The sequence below is a fragment of the Dromiciops gliroides genome, chromosome 4 (assembly GCF_019393635.1).
Source record: "Dromiciops gliroides isolate mDroGli1 chromosome 4, mDroGli1.pri, whole genome shotgun sequence".
In the NCBI taxonomy this organism is placed as follows: Eukaryota; Metazoa; Chordata; class Mammalia; order Microbiotheria; family Microbiotheriidae; genus Dromiciops; species Dromiciops gliroides.
Window position 1 is genome coordinate 233,670,931 of NC_057864.1, and position 21,394 is coordinate 233,692,324.

The 21,394-nt window shown below is 46.4% G+C and overlaps 2 protein-coding genes and 1 long non-coding RNA gene across 4 annotated transcripts; 1 reads left to right on the forward strand and 2 right to left on the reverse strand.

Annotated features, from left to right (window-relative positions):
- Nucleotides 1-64: 64 nt before the first annotated feature.
- On the reverse strand, nucleotides 65-7,498 carry CTDNEP1 (CTD nuclear envelope phosphatase 1). 2 transcript variants are annotated; one of them, XM_044001988.1, is made up of 8 exons: nucleotides 6,724-7,495; nucleotides 4,012-4,078; nucleotides 3,741-3,859; nucleotides 3,467-3,538; nucleotides 2,947-3,063; nucleotides 2,528-2,639; nucleotides 1,865-1,949; nucleotides 65-1,470 (listed from the first exon to the last, which is right to left on the reverse strand). In XM_044001988.1, exons 1-8 carry the CDS (start codon nucleotides 6,823-6,825, stop codon nucleotides 1,410-1,412), a joined length of 735 nt encoding a protein of 244 aa, XP_043857923.1. In that variant the 5' UTR covers nucleotides 6,826-7,495; the 3' UTR covers nucleotides 65-1,409. The 2 variants fall into 2 exon arrangements, with proteins under 2 accessions (XP_043857923.1, XP_043857924.1); XM_044001989.1 differs by lacking the exon at nucleotides 3,467-3,538 and having other exon boundaries at nucleotides 6,724-7,498.
- Nucleotides 7,499-7,817: 319 nt separating this feature from the next.
- On the forward strand, nucleotides 7,818-13,536 carry LOC122754027. Its single transcript, XR_006356319.1, has 4 exons — nucleotides 7,818-8,418; nucleotides 10,432-10,807; nucleotides 11,912-12,043; nucleotides 13,013-13,536. It is a non-coding gene; the product is annotated as an uncharacterized LOC122754027 (long non-coding RNA).
- A 1,097-nt stretch (nucleotides 13,537-14,633) lies between these two features.
- On the reverse strand, nucleotides 14,634-18,130 carry CLDN7 (claudin 7). Its single transcript, XM_044001990.1, has 4 exons — nucleotides 17,908-18,130; nucleotides 15,267-15,431; nucleotides 14,946-15,030; nucleotides 14,634-14,796 (listed from the first exon to the last, which is right to left on the reverse strand). The coding sequence occupies exons 1-4, from the start codon at nucleotides 18,128-18,130 to the stop codon at nucleotides 14,634-14,636; spliced, it is 636 nt and encodes a 211-aa protein (XP_043857925.1).
- Nucleotides 18,131-21,394: the final 3,264 nt, after the last annotated feature.

Genomic DNA, 21,394 nt, shown 5'->3' on the forward strand with positions numbered 1-21,394 from the left:
CGCGGCGAGCGCAAGAACCGCCCACCTCACCTCCCTCTTACGCCACTGAGTAACCGCTTCGGAACGGATTTACGAAATTACGGCAACGGATTCGCTGTCCCGATGCGCACGGTGAAGGCGACTCAGACTATATTTCAGATGCCATAGGGGTGTGAGCAGATGCAGACTTTTTAACCACTAGGGATCCCGAAAAGAATGGAGACAGTTACGACGAATGGATTTAAGGAAAGTGCTGCTACGCAGGGGATTTTGCAGACATCAAAACAAAATAGTGCCAAGGTGGGAATGGGAGTTGGGAGGTCGAAAACCAGAAAAGCACCTGGATTTAACATGGAGTGCTAACAGCGCATAACCTTGGGGCACTAAGGTCCCAAAAGGTAGATTGAGGGAGGAAAGCGAACTACGTCAACACAGGACTTGGGGGTACGTGAGGCGTCATAAAAATGGGGGTGTCACGTGACAAGGAAGTGGAAGTAGATCCGGTGTAGAATTGATGTATCAGGGAACCAATGAGGGCCAAAGAACGGAGAGGAGCTTGTCACCGTAGCCCCGCCCAGAACCTGTGGGCCGACCCTGTTCTGCTCAATTCTCTTAATCAGAGCAGGGCACTTGTAAACAGCCACCCTCCCCTCTGCCACTTCTAAATCTAACCAGCCTCTCTTCCTAATGCAGATAAACCGTAGCTCCTCCCTCAGACAATCCACCACTAAGCAAAACATAAACTCCCCTTTCATTGCTTCTCTCCACTAGTCTTCACCAAAACTTTATGCTGACCCTCCCCAAAGTAGAGGAAGATAGGGCAATACCCCTTTCCCAGGGGCCCACCAACCCTCTTTCCCAAGATCCCAGAGATGGGGCCTGGGCAGCTTCAATTTCAAAGTTATAATGCATGGTTCAATGGGGAGGAGGCTGAAGATGGTTACAAAAAGAGACGACTTGGCAAGATGTTGAGAGGGAGGGAAGAAATCAGTGGGCTGGATGAAGCCCTGGGTTCCCCTCCCATACCCCCCCCCCCCAGTAGCAGTGAAGAGTTAGAGCTGTTTTTTACAAGAGTTTTTAAAAAAAAAAATCAAATCACAACAGAGCTGGTTTAGCATCTGTCTGACCCTCCTAGGTCAGTCTCTCCCTACCTCTGACCAGTCTTTCACCCCTGACATGGGGGCTGTTTTGGCCCTCCCAGGCCACAGTCTGTATCCCAACCTGGAGTTTCCAGGGAGTGTGTGAACATGGTGAGGCTGTTTCAGTATCTGGGCTTGTATGTCCATCTGGCCTCCAAGTGGAGTGTAGATGGCCCAGGCCAGGCAGTCCTCAGAAATGGGCTGGGGATGGAGCAAGCAGCCCAAGGGCTCTACCTCCCTTCCCCCGCTCCATTTGTGTGCGTGGGGGGTGGGGGGGGGGGGAAGTGGCCGTCACCAGAGCCGATGTTGGTGAAGGTTTCGGCTCAGCACAGATCGGACGTCGGCAGTGAACCTGGGGTAGGGGAAGAAGGGAATAGTAGGGGATAAACATTCACCCACTGACAAAGGATCCAGGATCCCTAGGTCTCCTTTTCTTCCAGCCCCTAATTTCCTCAAGAACATAACAACAGCAATAACAAAAGGCATTTTATGTAGTGTTGTTAATGTCTACAAAGCACTTTACATACATTATCTCACTTGATCATGACAGAACAATCCTGTGATGTAAATAGATATAGATATATCCCATTTTGCAGATGGCAGATTAAGGGACTTGCTCATAGTCACAGAGCTAGAAGTGTTGGAAGTGGGATTTAAACCCAGGTCTTCCTGGCTCTGCGACTAGCATTCATTCCACTATACCTCTCCAGTATCCAGGCCCAAGTATCCAACCCTGGCCTTCTCACCTGAGAGCATCCAGCATAGGGAGTAGGTTGAGGAGTGCTGTGTCACTGGGGTCACTAAACCAGGACTTGATTGGGATGGCATTATCTGAAAACAGGGATCAATAAAATAGGACTGAGCAAGTTTGAAAAGATAAACTATTAACTACCAAGCACTTGCCTTACAACAGCTTGTGAGGCAATTACCTTTATTTTATGGATAAGAAAAAGGGCTCAGATAATTTAAGTGACTTACCCATGGTTAGAAAACCAAATATTTGAACAGAGCTAATAATTCCAAGTCAAGTGGTCTTTCCTGAACATCCTTTAATTCCCCTATACAAAAATTAGCTGTATTTTATTGGCTCGGTTCAATGTGATCATAAAAAGCTCCTGGACAATTATGATCTATTAAAATTACATTTGGAAATCCAGCTTTGTAAAATGACTGCATTTAGAACAATTTGACTCAGAAACTTTGTAAGAATACATACTGTATTAAGCAAAGGATATCAATAAATTAAGATATTACCAACATGGTAAAAACAAAAGCCCCACTCCCAAAGTGCTTTTATATGACTCTCTGAAAAAGAACAGGGAGCCACAGGCCCAAATCATCAGAGAATGAATACAGTAACCACCACACCTCCCCTGGCCACTTTCTAGCCTTCCCTCAAACCCCACTACCTGGATGGCTCCTATAGGCTCCTGGGGAGTTATCCAGGATCACAATGCTGGAAAGGTCACTGTGGACCACAGAGAGGTCCTTGATGTAGCTGCCCAACTCCAAAGTGCAGTGCTGGAAGGTGGTGTAGACAAGGGCATTAGCTAAGAAAAGACAGACTCCCTTCTGGGGCTGGTTCCCCAAATCCCAACTTACCCCAGATCTCTCATGGTTCTTAGGTAAGAGAGACTGGCAGGGAATGGGGAGAGGAGGGGATAGAACGGGGGAAAGCCACCTCCGTAGCCCTTTAACCTAATAAACAGGGGCTGTGTTATCTCCTTGCCCAAAGACTTACAGATGTGCCCTTCCCCACCCAAGGACATTAACATCTGGGCTCTCAAGCCCTATTTTCTTCAAAAAATGGAGAACCCAGGCCCCTTACCTGTCTGTAGTATCGTCTCTTAAGTATGCTCCGGCTATTGTCCAACTTGTCAGCCACAGCTGAACCGTAAATCTCCATACTTGCTGTAAATACAACCAGCTCATACCACTGGCTCACCTGAAGAGGAAAGAAATGGAAAGCTATCACAGACTGAGAGGCTCTTTGAATCAGGTACCAAACCCACAATCTCTGGTTATACCTTTCATTCTTTTTGAGGATCAGTATATCCTGTCCCCAAATGCAAAAGGGCAAGGTGAGAACAGAAGCTCAAAAATAAACAGAAACCCATGGCAACAGCCAAAGTTGAATAAGACCACAATAAAACCACCCTTGCTAACTCCCATAACTCCTATATTGCCCTTCCTCCAAGTCTCCTACATATAACTAACCTCCATCCTCCCCCTCCCCAGATCCCAACACTTACTCCATAGTCCCAATCCCTTACAGCTCCTAGATTCTGAAAATTACTCCTTTCTTTACTAAAACACCCCCCAACCCCCTTGAACTCCCCAAAACTTACCACTTCTAAGAAGAAGTCCACATGGGGCCTCTTATGTACAAAAAAACGGACAGGATGTTTGTCTATTACGACCTGTGGGGGGGACAAGGAGGGGCTGGGGGGAAGCCCTACTATCATCCCCTCCCTGGACAGACTTTTGCCCCACCAGGTTTACCCCAATCCCAAGGAGAAAGGAACAGAAAACCCCAGAAGGAGGTGAAGGAGAGTAAAAGGTGATGGGGGCAGGGAGAGGGCAGAGTAGTGGCATATACATCCATCCCATTCATCCTCAGACCTTGAGGATGAAGTCAGGAGGTGTTCCTGGTCGAACTGTAGGCCTCAGGACCCCATCATGGTGGGAGTGAATAAGAGTTTCATCCAGATCCAGTACTAGTATCTTTCGCTTTACCTGGCCTAGAAACAGAGGGAAAAAAACAGAGATAAGAGCCAGAGTTCCAGAGTGCTTTAGCTTCTCCAAGACATTTACTAGTGGGTGACTTTCAGGCTCCATTCATCCTACTCTTACTTTTAGCCTTTGATGGTTTCCCAAGGTCCCAGGTACTCACCAAGCCTGTTTCGGGACACAGGGGATAGAGGAAGGATGTCATATCGAACAGTCTGATACTGAATTATCTAAAGGCAACAAGAAGGAAATATTAGGACTTCTGACTGGAGGAAGCCCTTTCCCAATAAGAGCCAGGAACCCAAAAAGTTCTACTCTAACCCTCACTATATCCCAAGGATGTTTAATAAGTTATCAATGCAGACTGAAATGGAGCTAGCCACTTGGGTCTCTGATCCCTGAATAGTGTCAGCTGGAATGATTATTCTTCTGAGGAAAAGGAGCAAGGGCTGGGGGGAATTCCTGGGTCTCTGAGAAGGAATGGGGGTCTGAGTGGGGACTGAAAAGTCAGCCCCCTAGGGTTTGTCTCACCTGGGTCTATGCACATTCAGAAATTGTCAGGTCAGTTAAGTTCTCCAGGCCAAGGGCCATGAAGCCTATTTTAACCAGCCACCTGTCCATTTCCATCATCACAAGCAGTCATGGGTTACATAGGACCTTGGCCCCCAAGGCAACTCTCCCTAGATTCTGCTCAGTCTAATTGTTGAAAACCCCAACCTTTTAGGCAGATTTGACTGCTTATCAGAAAGCTCAAAGCATTAATTCCCAAGGAAAGTTGAGATAAATGCATCTCTCCTCCCCCTCCAATCCTAACTTTTCTCCCTCTTCCTGCTCAGAATTAAACTTTCTAATTCCTGGCTCTCATAGGACTGGATTTAGAGCTGGAAAAGATCAGTGCCCTCACTTTATACATAAGGAAGCTAAAGCTCCGAGGGGTTAAATGATTTGCCTCACACAGCTAGTGTGAGGTTTGAATCTTGAGGTAGCATTTTAACTCAGGTCTCTCCTAGAGAAGCTCAGATACCCCACCCTACCTAAGCCCAAAGCCCCCTTGGATTGATGTCCTTATTTACCTGACTAGATTTTCCTTTAGGAACCTAGACTCCTTGACACAGAGAAGTTTTCTAAAAATCCAAGTGTCTTATCCCCCCATTTCCATGGTATCTCCCCATTCTCTGTTTCTCCACCCCAGAACAGGGCCTAATGGAGATAGAGGACAGCTAGGGAGCCCTACACTATCTTGGACTAAGCATGTAGGAAAATGCTTTTAGCAGCTACCAAGAGAGAGAAGGGGAGCTACCTGGAAATGGGAGGACTTGAGAGTCTAGCTTTGGCTTGGCTCTGGGATATAGATCAACATTGGAGATAATTTTGGAGGTCCCTATCCCCACTACCAAGACAGACTACAATTCCTCCTCCTAATACCTGGGATAAAATAAACCATGGATTCGGAAAGAGGAAGAGAATGTAAGGCAAGGTCAAGCAGAAAGGCATCTTAGGGAAATAAACTTAGTATGGTGGCAGTAGTAAAAATAGGAATAGTTCACATTTACATAGCACCTGTTTGAAAATAACTTTCTTCCCTACACTGTGAGGTATGTAGTATACATACCATTTTCAGGATGTAGAAACTGAGGTGATTTGCTAAGGAATCACATTAAGTATCAGAGCCAGGAATTCCCCCAGCCTCAAATGTCCCCTACTTCTCTTTCCCAATCCTAGCTCTCCTCTCAAGATTCAAGGGTTCAGGCCCTCCCTTCCCTTAAGGATAGTGGTGGAAGTTTTCTCAGTACCCTGTGATGGAAAAAAAGAATAAATCAAGGTGAAGCCCATGTTCTCAAACTGAAGGGGCTAATACTCCCTAAAATCCAGAGGGCTTTCCTCTCATAGATGGGGCATCCCTAATAGTTTCTATTTTGTTTTACTTAGAATTTCATTGAAAGTTGCGGGGCCAACTTAGGGATTCTTCACCCTTAAATTCTCCCTTCCTAAAGGATTCTTCTCCCATGACAAGAATAAGCTGGAATTAAAAAGGTAACAAACTCTTTCCTTAGGGGAAATGTTAATTCACTCAATTATTTCCATGAACCACTGAGGCCTCACTAGGCTCTCCCTCCCAAAACACACACATACACACAAAATGGTTCTCCCACCTAAGGGGCCATTCATGATTCACCAATTAGATATCCAACTCAAAGTATCACTCAGTCTAACTAAGATTTACAGATGAGGGAAACTACCACCCAGCAAACTCACCAAAATGTCATGCTACACGTGCCTCCATAGCTCAAACTTTTCCTAAAGATTTTTTAAGTGTCCTCTGGCAAGAACCCCCATTATTCTAGGCTCTCTTTACCCTCATATTTCTTGCTCAAACTCCAGGCCCTTTCCCACAAGGGTCTCCTTCAATTCTAACTTCACAATGGCTCCTCCCCTTTGCAAACGTGATTCAATTCCTGTTACAAGAGGTTAGCTGAAACTTAAGGACTCCTTATAAACACAAAATTTCCCCAGAAAAAGTCTTTCCACCAATCCAGATCTCTAGGTAAAACTTAAAATCAGTTTCTTCAAAAACAATTACAGTTTATAGAAACCCTCCCCCATACCAACAAGTCCTACCCATTAAACAAATTTCGGGGCCTTGTCAACTGTGCTTCCTATTAAGTATCCTTCCTCCAAATCCCTGCCCGACTCAACCAGCTCAAGGGTGGAGGTTCCCCCGGCAGGCCATCTCACAATTTGCATGCTTACCCAACTCCTGTCCTAGACCCAACGAGAGTAGCCCACCAATTACTCCGGATTGCTTCTCCCGATCCCCCCAAAATCCAGCGGGGGGGAGAGAGCTCCAGCCGGCTTGCTGACACCCCAGTCTCACCGTTCGGACCTGTCTCCGCAGAAGGTACAGGCAGAAGCTCCAGAGCTTGGCCGCAAAGGCCACGAAAGTGCGCAGACCCAGGAGACATTGAGTCCTCATCATCCCGACGCCCCTGGCCCTGATGGCCCTGGGGGCCCCGGGGCCCGGCTCAGCCAGGCCCCCGGGGGCAGTGCCTCCCCTTCCCCCTCCCGCTGTTGGGAGGGGAAAGGTACGGGGTTCAAGCACTAATAAGCTACAGCTAGGACACGGGGAGGGGGATGCAGCTCAAGGAGGTCCCCCCCAAATGGGAGAAATGTCCCTAAATAGGTAAAAAGATGTGGCAAGTCCTTGGGGACCCGCAGGAGGGTACCCTGAAAGGGGGGAAATACACGCTAAATAGGGGCAAGAGATTTTAGGGTAGGGTCCTTGGACAGAGAGGGAAGGGGGCAGATGAGGGGGGAGGGAAAGGGGGAAGAAGAGGGAAGCCCGCGGCGCAGGCGCACTAGGTGGTTGAGTGCAGGAAAGCCGGCGGGAGGAAGGGAAGGGCTGAGAGAGCGGGGCGCGCGGAGCTGGAAATAAGGAAGGAGAAAGAGAGAGAGCGGAAAGAGGGGAGGGGGAGCCACGAAGTATGAGGCGCGGGCCTGAAGCTGGTCTCCCCCCCCCCACACTCGGGGGATGCCTTAACCGCTCGGAAGCAGGGCCGCTGCCTCTGCCGCCACATCCCCCAGCCTGACAGGCGCCATTTTACCGCCTAGAGTCCTCCCTCTCTCCCCTTCCTCCTCCTCCCTTCTGACATCACTTCCGGCGACCCACCCACGTCCAGCAATAGTGGTATAGGCTACATCCGGACTCATTTACCCACTCTCCTCCCATCCTGTTGTACTGCGCAAGCTCCGAAATGAAGCTACTAAATTACTCCCCGGAAAGGAACTGTGGGAAAGGATGGGGGGTTGGGGGAGGGAGGAGTGTGGATCTAGGTGGAAGGGGATTGGTTCCTCTTCTACCCCCACCCCCACCCCCACCCCCTACTTCTAGTGAGCCGGAAATCAGAGAAACGCGCGGGACTAGTGACGTATTCTCAGGCTGTGGCCTAGATCTTTGCTTTTTAGCATATAGTAGCGCGGTGCGCACGCGCCACCTCTCCTTCCCCCACTCCTTAACCTCAACTGCCCCCAACGGCTTTTCAGGCCCTATCGCGTGACCTACGGCGATGCACCCTTCCCCCTCTCTTTTAAAGAAAAGCGGCATAGTCAAAAGTCAGGCGACTTCTCTCTTTGTCTCTAAGTATGGTTGTACTCCGTCCGGTAATAACTTCTATTCGTGGGCACCCGGGAGGAGGCTCGAGAATCCCTCCAATACTTCCCTATAGCCTTGAGATTTAATTCTGCAGTTCCGCCCCACACTAAGCCCCCATTTCAGATTTCTAAAAAGAATCAGTAGGGTCAGATTAGGACCCCAGTCTGGCCTGGGCACCGTCTCCGGCGCCGAAGCTGACCGGTGACGTCACAATGCGGTCTCAGACGAGCCTTTGGAACGGCCAGAGGAAGGAGTCAGTAGCCCACGCAGGGATCCAAGTTCCGTGACACCATCAACGTGCGACCTGCCCGCTGGAAGGAAGCCAAGTATAGGACAAAAATGCTACGGCTGCTCTCGGCCAGCGGCACCCTGGGACCTCCAGAGGTCATGGTGCAGGGAAAAGAGCAATGAGGAAGCGAGGTAGGAGGCGTGGTGAAGTGGGCCGAAAAACCAGGGACTTGGGGGCAGTGCTAGATTTTCGGTTCTGATCTCGGTTTAAGGGACAGGAAGGGGCTTTGGTATTGGAGCTTAAGAGAGCTTTAACCTAGAGCTAAAACTATGGCAGACACCTCCTGTCCCCGCATCCTCATCTTCTTGTGGAGTGGAAGAGTCACAACCCGCTTTCGGAAGCAATTCTAAGATGATGTGGACCCTTTCCCATGCTACTCTGGAGACTCAGACAATCGGGGGTCCCCCCCACCCCTTCACCTTAAGAAACTCTATTGAAAGCCCACCCTGTGTCTTTTGCAGAGGGAAGTAGGTTCAAGTCCTGGGCTGAGAGGTGGATAGGAAGAGGGGGTCAAAGAAGGTTTGGCCTCAGATACCAACAGCCAGTGAGAGAAAAAAACAATACTTAAGCGGAGTAGTGCCCCTCCCATTTGTCTCCAGTTCATTCACTGAAGGAGGATTTGGAAAAAATCAGATTCAAATAAGTAGGAAGGCTTGAAGAGGCAGGTAGAATCTGACAGGAACCACGAGACAGAAATAAATGGGAAAAAACCAGTTGAGCACCAAAGCCAGACTCTATCGAACTTCCAAAACACTTACACCTATTGACTCAAATCCAAGCTCCCTGAGCCCAGATTTTTTTGACCCCTTGCATAATTGGCTTCACCTTATGTACACAGATCCCTGGTCCATACCCTCCATTTCATTCAGTTAAGTAGTCCTATTCTTGTTTTTCATTGTACAAGGTTCCCATTAATTCCTGTCTGCCTCAGTTTCCTCGACTGTAAAATGGGGACAATCATAGCATAGGCTTGTCATGAGGATCAGATGAGCTTATATTTGTACTTAGCCCAGGGCCTGGTATAGAATAGATGCTTAACTAAATGCTCCTTCCCTTCTCTCCCCCCCCCCCATTTCTGTTCCGTCATTCACCACTCTCTTTTCAAGTAGTCCCCAGTTACATGAAGATGCCTCCAGCCCACTCTGGTCTCTCTCTTTTCTGTTCTCCTATTGCATTAATAGTAAACAGCACAATGCTGTATTCAAATGATGTTTAAGAAACCTGTTTCTCCCGACTCCCTTTTTTTGTCTTCTAGCTTTTTGTATATCTCCCACCGTACTGATGATTAATAGGCACTCGTTAAATTTGATTTGGCTGAGTGGTTAACAAAAGTATGGAAGGCTAAAACCTATCAGGGAGCTAGCTTCCTGGTTTTAGAAGTTCCAGACCTAGTTTAGAATTGGGGAAGAGGATGGTTGGTTAAGAGGAAGGCTGTAGGGGGTGGGATGGGGAGAGTCCCAAGCAAAAACGAACTTGCTGATCCTTAAAGGGAGAATAAAAGAGGATGATAAATAAAGAACTAGATTATAAGAAGGTTAGGTTGCCTCTTAGACAATTGGGGATTGACTGAACAAATTGTGATTCGCAAATGTAAGAAATTATGAAAGAGATGATTTCAGTTAATCCTGGGTTATATCAATGGATGAAAAGTGAGTTGAGCATTACAAGGACAACAGAATTAAAGAAAACTTTGAAATGCTTAAGAATTTTGATTAAAGAAATGACCAACTATATATCTGGAGAAACTAAGGCATATTTTATCCACTTCCTGACAGGAGTAATGGACACATGCTGAGACATGCATTTTTTTGACACAGCTACTGTGTAAATAGATTCATTTTGCTTATTTAAGTTTTTTAAGTTGGAAGGCAGTGGGAGTTAGCAATAGATATGCAAAAGAGGACCACTGTAACACTTTTAAAATACACAGAAAAGAACAGAAAACAAGTTCAGGGAAAAAACAGATAAGTAGGACAATTTTGAGAATAATGTATAGAAATTATGTGCTTTCTTTTTTAAGCAAGAGGTATTAAATGGAAATTCAGGACTTCAGATAGAATCCTTTTATGTTCTTGTATATTAAAATGATCTTTAATGTTTAAGTTCATATTAATAATTTTTGTTCTTTCCCACTCTTCCTATAGAAGCTTTTTTACTACATGTCTTCAGAGACCCACTTGTGCTGGGCAGGGAGTGAGGCCTTGAAGAGCATTTTTTGGAGGAGTGGACTATGACCTCTGCATCCTTGCTTTGGACTTGATTGGTGGGGCAGCTAGGTGGCTCAGTGGATAAAGCACGGACCCTGAATTCAGGAGGACCTGAGTTCAAATGTGACTTCAGACACTTGACACTAGCTGTGTGACCCTGGGCAAGTCACTTAACCTTCATTGCCCCACTAAAAAAACAAAAAAACAAAGACTCAGGACTTGATTGGCCAATTGTTGCTTCTTGTTCCCAGCAGCTTCCTTCCTCTTCCAGATTCTGTGGTCTCTGGGCCATGAGAACTTCATACCTATTTTGGTGAGAAACCTGTCCATCCTTCTTTCTCCTGTATATTGCATACTTCTCCCAAACCAGCCTGCCATGAAAGGGGTCTCTGTTTATGTTTTGCATGACTTAACATGTATAATTGCTATCATATTGCTTGCCTTCTTTAAGGGGTGGAGGAAGGACAGGAGGGAAGGAGAAAATTGGAAACTCAGATTTTTTAAAAGATGTTTTAAATTTTTTAAAATGTAAATAGGAAATATTTAACAAAATAAATAGAAATATATTTGAAAAGGCTCCATCTCATGGCTTACAATAGGCCTAAAGAAAAAAGTTTCCCATGCCTTAGTTGCTTCTTCTGTTTCTTCCTCCTAGCCTCTTCTTCCTGGTCCACCTTGTTTTTCTCTCCTCCTATTCTCAGTTTAATCCTTGCTCTAACCTACCCTACTTTACATAATGCCCTCAGTCCACTCATATCCTGTTTGCCTTTCTCCAGAATATGACAGGTTTTGTAGTAGGATATGTTCAGGTCAGTTCTCTTGGGTTCCTTGAATATTCTGGCCTAATTTGAAATGATAGGATAAAGGTGGGCTTTGGGAGGCATACCAAAAAGATACAAAAATGTATACAATATCTGCAGAAGGAATGGCTATTTAAGATAATACAGGAAAAAGGAGAAGATAAAGGTTAGTCCAGTGTTAGGAATAGGATTAAAAGATGAGGAAGAAGTGGTAGAACTCATATAGTTATGAAGTAGGGGAATAGAATGAATTTAAGAAAAGGTGGGGGGCAGGGGTGGAACCAGCTAGTCATACTTTAGTTCTGAGTACCTCTTTTCCCTTTTAATCTTTTTCTTCCTGATTCATTTAGATTCATTAGTTCTCAATCCTGCCCAACTTTAGTTTAGGAATCAGCCCAGAAGAAGCCCCTCACCCCCAGACCTGTGGGATGTATCCAGTTCCTGCAAGTTCACATAATTGATCAGGGAGAGCTTAAGGAAGCATTGTCTAGTGGTCGGAGAGGCAAGGGACAATATCCTAGGAGATGGAGAATGAAAGAATTTAATTCTTCATGAGTCATTTGAAGAGTAAAGATCTAAAGGATGGGACATGTTCTCAGTATCCTCTGCTCCCATAGGTGTGGACTTCATGAAATTTGCCCTTTAACCTCTTCCTATCCCAGAAGAAAAGGGAAGCCTGACATATCCTGGCCCTGCTCTTCCAATTCAGTTTGGAAAAGTAATGCTCCTTAAGAATTGGGATTATGAAGGTAAGACTGAGGTCATTAGGGATAGATAGCTGGGTCTCAGGGGGTAGAGGAATTAAAGTAATGATTGCTAGCATTTGTCACACTTAAAGTTTTGCCAAATTCTTTACTTCTGTTGTTACCTCATTTGATTTTTGAAACAACCCTGGGAGATAGCTGCTACTATGATCTTCATTTTACAGATGAGCAAACAAGTTGAGAGAGTTTGTGACTTGCCCGGGGGCACACTGCTAATAAGTGTCTGAGGTTGGCTTTGAACTCAGGTCTTCCTGATTCCAAGTCCAAAACTCTCCACTGAAACCACCTAGCTCCCTAAAATAAAAGTTACTGATTAACCTTTCAGACCTCTGTAGGGACTAAAGTCCTTCCCTAGCTGATGACATGTCTGGGGAGTGCCTCCCCCACTGCCCAAAGATGGGTAAGCAAGAACTGAGAAAAAGGAGTCTGCAGTCTTCATGAGAGTTCCATTGTTCCAATGATTACCCATTCCCCATCCCCCCCAGTTCCCACCACCATGGAATTCTTAGAATATAACCTGAACTGGGCACTTGGGGAAGATACACAATAACAAACACTTATACTAGCTTCTTGGGAAGCTCCAGGTATAGTGGAGATTGAACAGAGACTGACAGGTGTTGCACTGGAAGGAAGAAAGCTTTAGAAAAATCACTTTTCCTCCACTAATGATGGGGAGATAAAATATACCCATAACAATATTACAAGTGGAGGCGGCTAGGTGGCGCAGTGGATTAGAGCACTGGCTCTGGAGTCAGGAGGACCTGAGTACAAATCCAGCCTCAGACACTTGATACTAGCTGTGTGACCCTGGGCAAGTTACTTAACCCTCATTGCCCCACAGGAAAAAAACAAAAACAATATTACAAGTACCACCAGATTGGAAGGGACTCAAGAAATAGCCCTGGAGGAGTACACTGTGGATCATTCTAACACTGTACCTCTTTTTTTCTTTAGGCAGCAGTCCTTGCTTCATCCTGCCCTAGCCTCTTCCACCAACCTTACATACATATACTTTATGGGTCTAATTCTGATGACTAACCTACCTGGAAGATTCAGACAATGACTTGGATAGCTGATGGGCTGATGGACTGACTATGAGGCCTGACTAACCTTGACCTGCGTCCTGCAGCTATACAATGTATAGTCACACTTCATCTTGTAGATTAGTTTCTAAAATCAGTGTGTGAGCCACAAAGTGATATAGTTGAAATGACTCATAAAATACATTATAGTATCTTTAATTTAAACAGTTGTAGCTGGGGCAGCTAGATGGCGCAGTGGATAAAGCACCGGTCCTGGATTCAGGAGTACCTGAGTTCAAATCCAGCCTCAGACGCTTGACACTTACTAGCTGTGTGACCCTGGGCAAGTCACTTAACCCTCATTGCCCCGCAAAAAAAAAAAAAAGAATTAATGGTTAATAGTACTGAAAACCAGTGACTAGGAGAAAATATACTCTTAAGTGTTATTCTATTAAAGGTGGGCCTTTTTCTTCTTTTTTCCCCACAAGAAAGTCCAAGGGAATACGGACCAGAAACTCTAGGAAAGGTAACTAAAACTGCTCTCTACCAGGTTCAAGAGAAGAGATTGTGAATATAATGAGGAGACTAGAGTTGCCCTCATTCCATGGTTTGTACTTGCTTAGTGGAATAGCAGATTTTTACCTGTACCATTTAAGTTGTTTTTCTCTCCCTTTTTGGCCCAATTTGGTACAATTGAATCAAGGCAGATTGTATACAATGAAACTCTCGTAGCATATTTTTGACATTTTCAAAGGACCTGTTAGGACTGGAAGATACTCATCCTGGCACCTTTTTACCTTCATTTTTTTATTGTGTACATCTTTTTTTCAAATACCACTGACCTGTACCAGTAGGACATCTCCTCTCCATGGAGAGGAGTAGGATGGACTGCTTAGAGCAGGAAATTCCATTCCCCACGCCCCCCACCTCCAATGCATTTTTACAGAAAGCTAGAAAGTCAGGATGTATGTAAAAGAACTAAATCGCTTGACCCTTTCAAAGAATGAGATGTGAGAGCCGAGGGTTGAGGAATGGTTTTGGAATTGGGTCCAAAGTAACTAAAGAGAACTTATGAAGAAGTAGGTACTGAGGAAGTATAAGAATGAGGCAAGCACAGAGATGGGTATGGGAGGTAACCCAACGTTTTTAAGAAGTGGAGGCAAACATGCAGAACTGCAGACTGGAATAAAGGCTGAATACCTTAGGAAAAGGACAGCAGGGACTGGATGGAAGTGAATGAGAGAGGGCAGGTGTCAGATGTCTGGCCCCAGTGGAGAATAGCCAAGATCCAAAACACAAACTTCTTTATTATTATACAAAAAGAACAGCTCATACCCTTTATTTCCCACCTCCCCTTCCCCATTCCCCTGGCCTTCCAGTAGACTAGATCAGAAGTAGATTGAAGGGCCTGGAGAACTCTGCCGTCCCCCTTCCCCACTGGCTCAGATTTCTCTTTTGGTCTCCTCACCACCCCTTCCTGTCTTGAATTATATTTCAGGCCCCTGACTTTTTGGGGCTGGAGTGAGGGGGGATGTGTAGGAAACTCAGCTCTTTCAGACATATTCCTTAGCAGAATTAGACTTGGGGTAGGAGCGTGGGGCTCGGTACCCTGCTTTGCTCTCACTACCTGGGCAAGAGCAAGAGAGGAGTGCACCCCCCAAGACAACCAGGGCAGAGCCAGCCCAGCCGATGAAAATGGCAGAACCAAATTCATACCTGTGGAGAGAGACAGAGGAAGTTATGATCAAAAGTACCCAATTATTTGGCCCACAAGCCCTAAGCATTTCATTATTCTTCCTGTGACACTTTGATGAATCCCTTCTCCCTTTTGTGGCCCAGGTACCCAGATAGAGTCCAATACTTACTTCGTATTCATAGGAACCAATGGGTTATAAAAATCTGTTACAATCTGGTGGCCATACCAGGAACAAGCAACAAGGGCAGCAAGACCTGATCAGGAAAGGAATAATGAATTCAGATATCCTGTGACTCTCATGACCCCACTGTACAAATCTTTAAGAGTCTAAAAAACAGGAGGTTATTTGTCCAGAGGGAACCTGGACAAAGTGCCAGGTCTAAAGCAATACTACTAGACTCAGCAGGGATAGGAAAAGGGAGATGGGGCTCCAGGGAGGGGAAACCTAGTCTTTTTAAGTGTGAGGAGGGAGACAAAAAGGAGCGCTCACCAGCCACAATGAAGACTATACCGCCTGTCATGGCAATTCGAGCCTTCTTCACCTTGTCATCACCCCCACATCGTGTACACTTCATGCCCATGGCAGCCACCATCATGGCCAGAAAGCCCAAAACCAGGGATACCACCATTAGGGCCCTGGTAGCCTGCATGGAAGCTGGAAAGAAGAAGGAGGCTTCTTGTCATTGCCTTTAGTTCAGGGGAGGGACAAGACCTATGATTTACTGGTAAAAGGAACACCCCAGGTGAGGAAATTCCATCTACCAACACTAGCTTGTACCTTCTCTGCAACTTACATTCCTAGGGAGTTGCCTGAGGATTTAAATGGTTGCCTGGGTTCTCACACAGCCATGTCTGAAGCAGATCTTGAATCCCCCGGTTTTAGTGGTTCCAAAGCCATTAAGTCCCCTATACAACATTCTCATCACCTCTGCCTTAACATTTCTGAGTCCCATATTATTTCATTAGACTCATTGCTTCCCTGAGATCTAGTAGCCCATTTCTGTCTACTGGACAGTTACACCTGCATTTCCACTAATATTTCAAACTCCATATATACTTAAACTGAAATTCATCCATCACCTTTCCCCTAAACCCTCCCCCAAACTTTTCCCATCTGTCTGACATCATCGCCCAAACCTTAGAGTAGTTTAGGCCCTCATTACCTTTCACCTGGACAATTCAATAATCTACTTCCTTACTAGTCTCTGCTTTCAATCTTTCCCTCTCTCTAACCCATCTTTGACTGAAGTGCCAAAATAATACTTGTCAGTGGCTCACTCTGATCACATCACTTCTCTACTCAAAAATCATAAATTTTTCTGCATACCGAATAAAATCCTGCTTCCATGTACTGGTCATCTGCATTATCTGACTCCAACCTCATTACACTTCATATACTCCAATGTTCTGTCAAAGGGGACTGATTTTTTCCTTCATAAATTCTGGCTCAGAAGGCCTCAAGTAAGCTCTTTCTACTCAATAGCACTTTACCCCGATTTCTTACTTGCACACATTCTCAGCTGTGTAACTTTTGCTGTGTTCACTGTTGGGTTGTAATTGATTAACAGTTCACTTTATAGTTTATATCATGCTTACTAATTTACAACTTTCCTCACAGCAACCACCTGAGATTCCTAGTGCAAATTCTTTGAAGGCAAGATCTGTTATATGTCTTTGTAATCTTATTTCTTGGGCCCACTGGTGGACCTTATTACAGCCAAGTACGGCGCTATATTGAGTAGAACGAATGCTTTTCTAAGCATTAGAAGCCAAGGGCACCTATTTCCTCTCAGAACCCTGGTATCCCAACTTCCTCCATAGAGAGCAGCCATCTTCATTCCCCTCCCCTTGACCCCTGTACCGTTCGGGAGTAGCTCAGCTTTCAGCCGCCCGGCAAATCTAATTCTCATCCCTAACTTCACTATCTGGACCACGCTTATACATCCAGGTCCCAATTTTGTTTACAAGCTCAAGCCTGAACTCCCTTCACCTCAAGTATCCGCTCTTCCTGGGGCCCAGCCTGCAGTAGCCGGATGCTTCCTCTCTCTCTCTCTCTCTCTCCCCCCGCCATTCCTGCTCCCGCCTCCCGCACCCGAGCCTTCCTGTTTAGTCCCTGCCTCGCCCCGCCCGAGGAGCCTCGCCTCAGCTCCTGGACAACGCCCGGGGCGCCCAAGTTTCGGTGAAACTGCCCCGGGGAGCGGCTTCGGGAAGCACCGCTAGACCCTCTAAAGACCCCGACGTCCAGCCTGGCCCAGGCTTCGTGTGCCCAGCCCCACCCTTTGACCTCCCTCCGGCCTCGCTATCTGCAACTGCGGGCGCTAGTTACTATAGCTAATCGCGGAGATAAGATTAGAAACCACAGGCAGCGGGCTCGGAGTCCCGCAGAGAACCAGGCATTCCGGCCCCCAGTTTTCCCATTGCTTTCTAGTTCCCCGAAGTCCCTACGGGACCGAGAGGTTAGGCTCCTAGTCCAGGGTTCTTCCTTCTGCTCCCACCCAGGCCAGGGCGCAAAGAAACAAGCACTCTATCTCTTAAGGATCCAAATTTCAAACATTCTAAGCCACCCTCATCTCTCTACTTTCTGCCCTCTCTCTTCTCGGTGGCCTCTAAGGCCCTCACAATGCAGGAGAAAAGAGCAGAGGAGATTGGGACTAGAAGTGCGTGGGCAAGGAGCTGGAAGGACGTGAACTCTTAAATTTTATAGCAGGTGGGGCAGGATGAAGAGGGGGGAAGGAGAGAAATCGGAAGTGAAAGGGAGAGGGTATTAAACTTCACCCCCTTTGGTAAACTCTGGTAATTTCGTCCCCTCCTTGAACACAAGATCTTCCGACCCTCTCCTCCCAGGCTCACCTAGGTTTCATTCACCTCAAATGTCTCCATCCTTACCTGCCTCAGCTTTTCCCCCTCCTCCTCACCTCGGCCATTTGCCTCTTCACATACATCCCAACTCCTCCCTTAACCAGAGCCCTCAGGTGAGCCTTTAGCCCCAGGTCCTGTAAACTTTTCCCACCGTGGCTCTCCCTCTGGGAACCTAGATCCCCTCCACCTTCACCCCCAGCTCCTTCACTTCCCGCCCTTCCCTCCCAACATCTCCCATTGGGAGCCAAGTGACCAGTGCTCCCCAGCCTCACCGGGCAGAGCGAGAACTGAGTCGTACATCTTGCAGCTGATGAGGCCCGTGCTCTGGCTGACGCATTCCATCCATAGCCCCTTGTACATCGCCTGGGCAGTAATGATGTTGTCCCCCGCATAGGAGCTGATCTGCCACTGAGGGATCGCGGTGCAGGCTATCAATCCCACCCACCCTAGAGCGGCCATGGTGAACCCCAACAGCTGAAGACCTGAGTTTGCCATCCTCCCCCCCAAAAAAAACCCACCCAACACGATCCTAAATAAACAAACAAAAAAATCTTTGGGGCAACTCTACAAAAAGTACAACTCAGCCCCCTACTAGGCGGCGTTTTCTGAGAGAACTCTGAAAAAGTACTTCTGTGGTCAGAGCCTTTACAATTTTCTAATTTTTTTCTTCTTTTTAACACCCTCCAGTAAATAGAGGGCTTCTCTCTCTAAGGATCCCTAGGTGAGCTGGGCAGGTGGAGAGGAGGGACCTGGAAACAAAGAAAGGAGGTCCTGGCTCCCCTTCCCCTCGGCCCCAGGTCAGATAAAAGGGAAGGTGCGCCCACGCTTTGTTTTTAGGGGCCTCCGAGGCGTTCTAGCGCTGCACCCAACCCTACCCAAACAAAAGGTGGGCAAGCCTATCGGCCCAGCACGCAGGGTTTGGTCCCTGGGTTTCTAGAGGCTTCTGGCTGGAGCAGGTAGCTCAGGTCACCCTGTCGGTAAGAAAGCCCCCCCCCAAACCTCCGGTCCCACAGCTGCCCCAGCCTTTAGTCAGTTCGAAGTGCTGCCGGGCTGCAATCCAGTCCAGAATGGCAGCTAAGCTCTCCCGAGGATGGGACAGGTGCAGCTTGAGCACCTGTTTATACGACCCTGAGGGCGGGGTGGGGGGAGGGGGAAGTGGAAGGGGCGAGGGACAGGGGCGTGGCCAGGAGGGACTGGAGAAGGTGACTTGACGTCACAGAAAGGGACAGTCATCTAGACCGGAAGTCCCCCAGGCACACACCTGCACAGGTGAGACAGTGGAGTACAGAGTCTGGAACCCTGGGACCTGGTACCTTTCACCTGGAGGTTCTCCTGAAAAGGGGGAGGATCTCTGGGGCTCTTCAGGGAAGGGAGGTCTAGGACTTCTGGCCACTCGAGGTTTTCCTTCCCACTTTCCCTCTGAGTCACCTGTGGTCCCTCCACACACCGTCTGACCTCTCCTCCCTCTTCCCCTCCCTTCCCCTGCCCGGGCTAGTCCTTTGGCTCTGAAGCTTAATTCAACCGCACCTAAGTGGATTGTCCCTGGACACCGACAGGTGCCCCTAGTGCCACCCTGTGGGTAAAGGGATGGGTTTAAGGGAACCAGATCCTCCCCAAGTCTGTCCTGATGCCCTCCTCTATGCTCTGCAATTCTCTGTTTCTATCCTTTTTTTTTATAGCAACAAATATATGGTTATATCTGATATGTAAAAGTTCAAGTATGCTATGCCCATATGACATATGTATGTTCACATCTTATCCTCTACCTAGAGTAAGCTCCATATTATAGGTAGGGACCATGTTTTAGTTCAAATTTGCTTGGAGGGGGCAGGTGGGTGGTGCAGTGGGCAGCTAGGTGGCTAAGTGGATAAAGCATTGGCCCTGGATTCAGGAGGACCTGAGTTCAAATCTGGCCTCAGACACTTGACACTTACTAGCTATGTGACACTGGGCAAGTCACTTAACCCCCATTGTCCTGCAAAAAAAAAATACTTTTAGGGGAAGCTAGGTGGCGCAGTGGATAGAGCACTGGCCCTGGATTCAGGAGGACCTGAGTTCAAATTTGACCTCAGACACTTAACACTTAGTAGCTGTGTGACCTTGGGCAAGTCACTTAACCCCAATTGCCTCACCAAAAAAACAAACAAACAAATTTGCTTGAAAGGGGAAGGCTTGGTAGCTGGCAAGAGCATGGCTTCTGGCTGGGGTTCAAATCCCATCTCTGATCATTACTACCTGTTTGACTTTGGGTAAGTCACTTAACAACCCTTCTGGCCTTCAGTCTCCTTATCTGTAAAATGACTATATGGTCTCTTGAGTTTCCTTCCAACTTCTAGACCCCTTACTTAGTACCTTGTAACAGTACTTTGTTCCTAATAGGAGCTTAACAAATAATTATATGGTTGCTTTTACTCCTCATTGCTCCCTTGCATCCCCTTCTTTCAGTCTCTACCCCATGTAAATTCCTTCTGCTATAAACCCTCTCCCCCTCCCAAAGATTCATTCCTATCTCTGGATTTTATCATACCTTGACTTTCACCATCTCCCAGTGTTGCTGCCCTCTGGCTCCATAATAATTTATCACATTTATGAAGAGCACTTTAGCTCTGACTCTCCCTTCTTTATCTTTTCTTCCTTATCTCTCTCAGCATCTCTTCCCCATCTTCCTATCAGTCTTGTTCTGTCCCCTATCTTTCCCTGATTTCTTTATTTTATTTTATTTGATGAGGCAATCGAGGTTAAGTGACTTGTCCAGGGTCACACAGCTAGTAAATGTTAAGTGTCTGAGGCCAGATTTGAACTCAGGTTCTCTTGACTCCAGGGCCAGTGCTCTATCCACTATGCCACCTAGCTGCCCCTCCCTGATTTCTTTATCTTCTGTCTGCAAATCTAACCCATATGAACTCTATTTCATTTCCCCCCCTCTCTCCATCTTTATCTTCTTATCTCTCCCACTCTCATGTTCTGTCTCTTTCCCCAATTCTCCATCTTTTCCTCATTTCTTGCTCCACTTTTTCCCCTCATTCCCTATCTCTTTCCATCATTGTCCCCTCCAATATTCTCTATTTAGTTTTCTTCCCAATCTCTCTTTCCCCATTATTCTGCCAATGCTAACTTAGTCCCAATCTCTTCTATACTGTTTATTTTTCTTCTTGTTTCCTTAACCTAGCTATCTTATATTTCTCTTTTAAGATCTCTTCCCACTCTCATTTTCTCCAATTTTATTGTCTCCATTGGTCTTCCCTTTCATTTGTTTTCCTTCCTTTTACATGTCTTCCCCATCACTCTTCTCTCAATTTCATTTTCAATTCAATATGTACCTACTAAGTGCCTAAGCACATTGATGAAGACAAAAAAGATAAATATAAAACAGATCCACTCTCAAGGATCTTGCAATCTGATGGAATGGAAGAGCATCAACATAATTATGATAAGAAAGAAGATACAATAAATGAAATTGGATAGATCCAAACAAAGTGTTCTGAGAAATTTTAGGAATTTCTAACTGGGTGAGTCCTGAGCTATGCCATAAAGGGAGGCATCTCATCAGATTGAGTAACTCCTTTATGATAGAAGTCCATTCAGGTAATGGGAAAAGTATAATGTTAAAAGATATAAAATATAAAGTATGAGATGACTGTAAAGGTTGTGGTTGTGGAAGAATTTCAGTACCAAGATTCAGAGTTGTTACTTTATTCCTTGACCAGTGGAGAATCCCAAAAATTTTGGGGTATGAAAGAATTCTATGATTATAGTGTA

Coding starts and splice junctions, on each gene's coding strand:
- CTDNEP1 (XM_044001988.1), bottom strand. CDS start 6,825: ATGATGAGGACTCAATGTCTCCTGGGTCTGCGCACTTTCGTGGCCTTT. Junction 3,860..4,011: donor TGTGTCCCGAAACAGGCTTG/GTGAGTACCTGG, acceptor CTCTGTTTCTAG/GCCAGGTAAAGCGAAAGATA. Junction 3,539..3,740: donor CTCCTGACTTCATCCTCAAG/GTCTGAGGATGA, acceptor TCCCCCCCACAG/GTCGTAATAGACAAACATCC.
- CLDN7 (XM_044001990.1), bottom strand. CDS start 18,130: ATGGCAAACTCAGGTCTTCAGCTGTTGGGGTTCACCATGGCCGCTCTA. Junction 15,432..17,907: donor CTCAGTTCTCGCTCTGCCCG/GTGAGGCTGGGG, acceptor TCTTCTTTCCAG/CTTCCATGCAGGCTACCAGG. Junction 15,031..15,266: donor TATAGTCTTCATTGTGGCTG/GTGAGCGCTCCT, acceptor TTTCCTGATCAG/GTCTTGCTGCCCTTGTTGCT.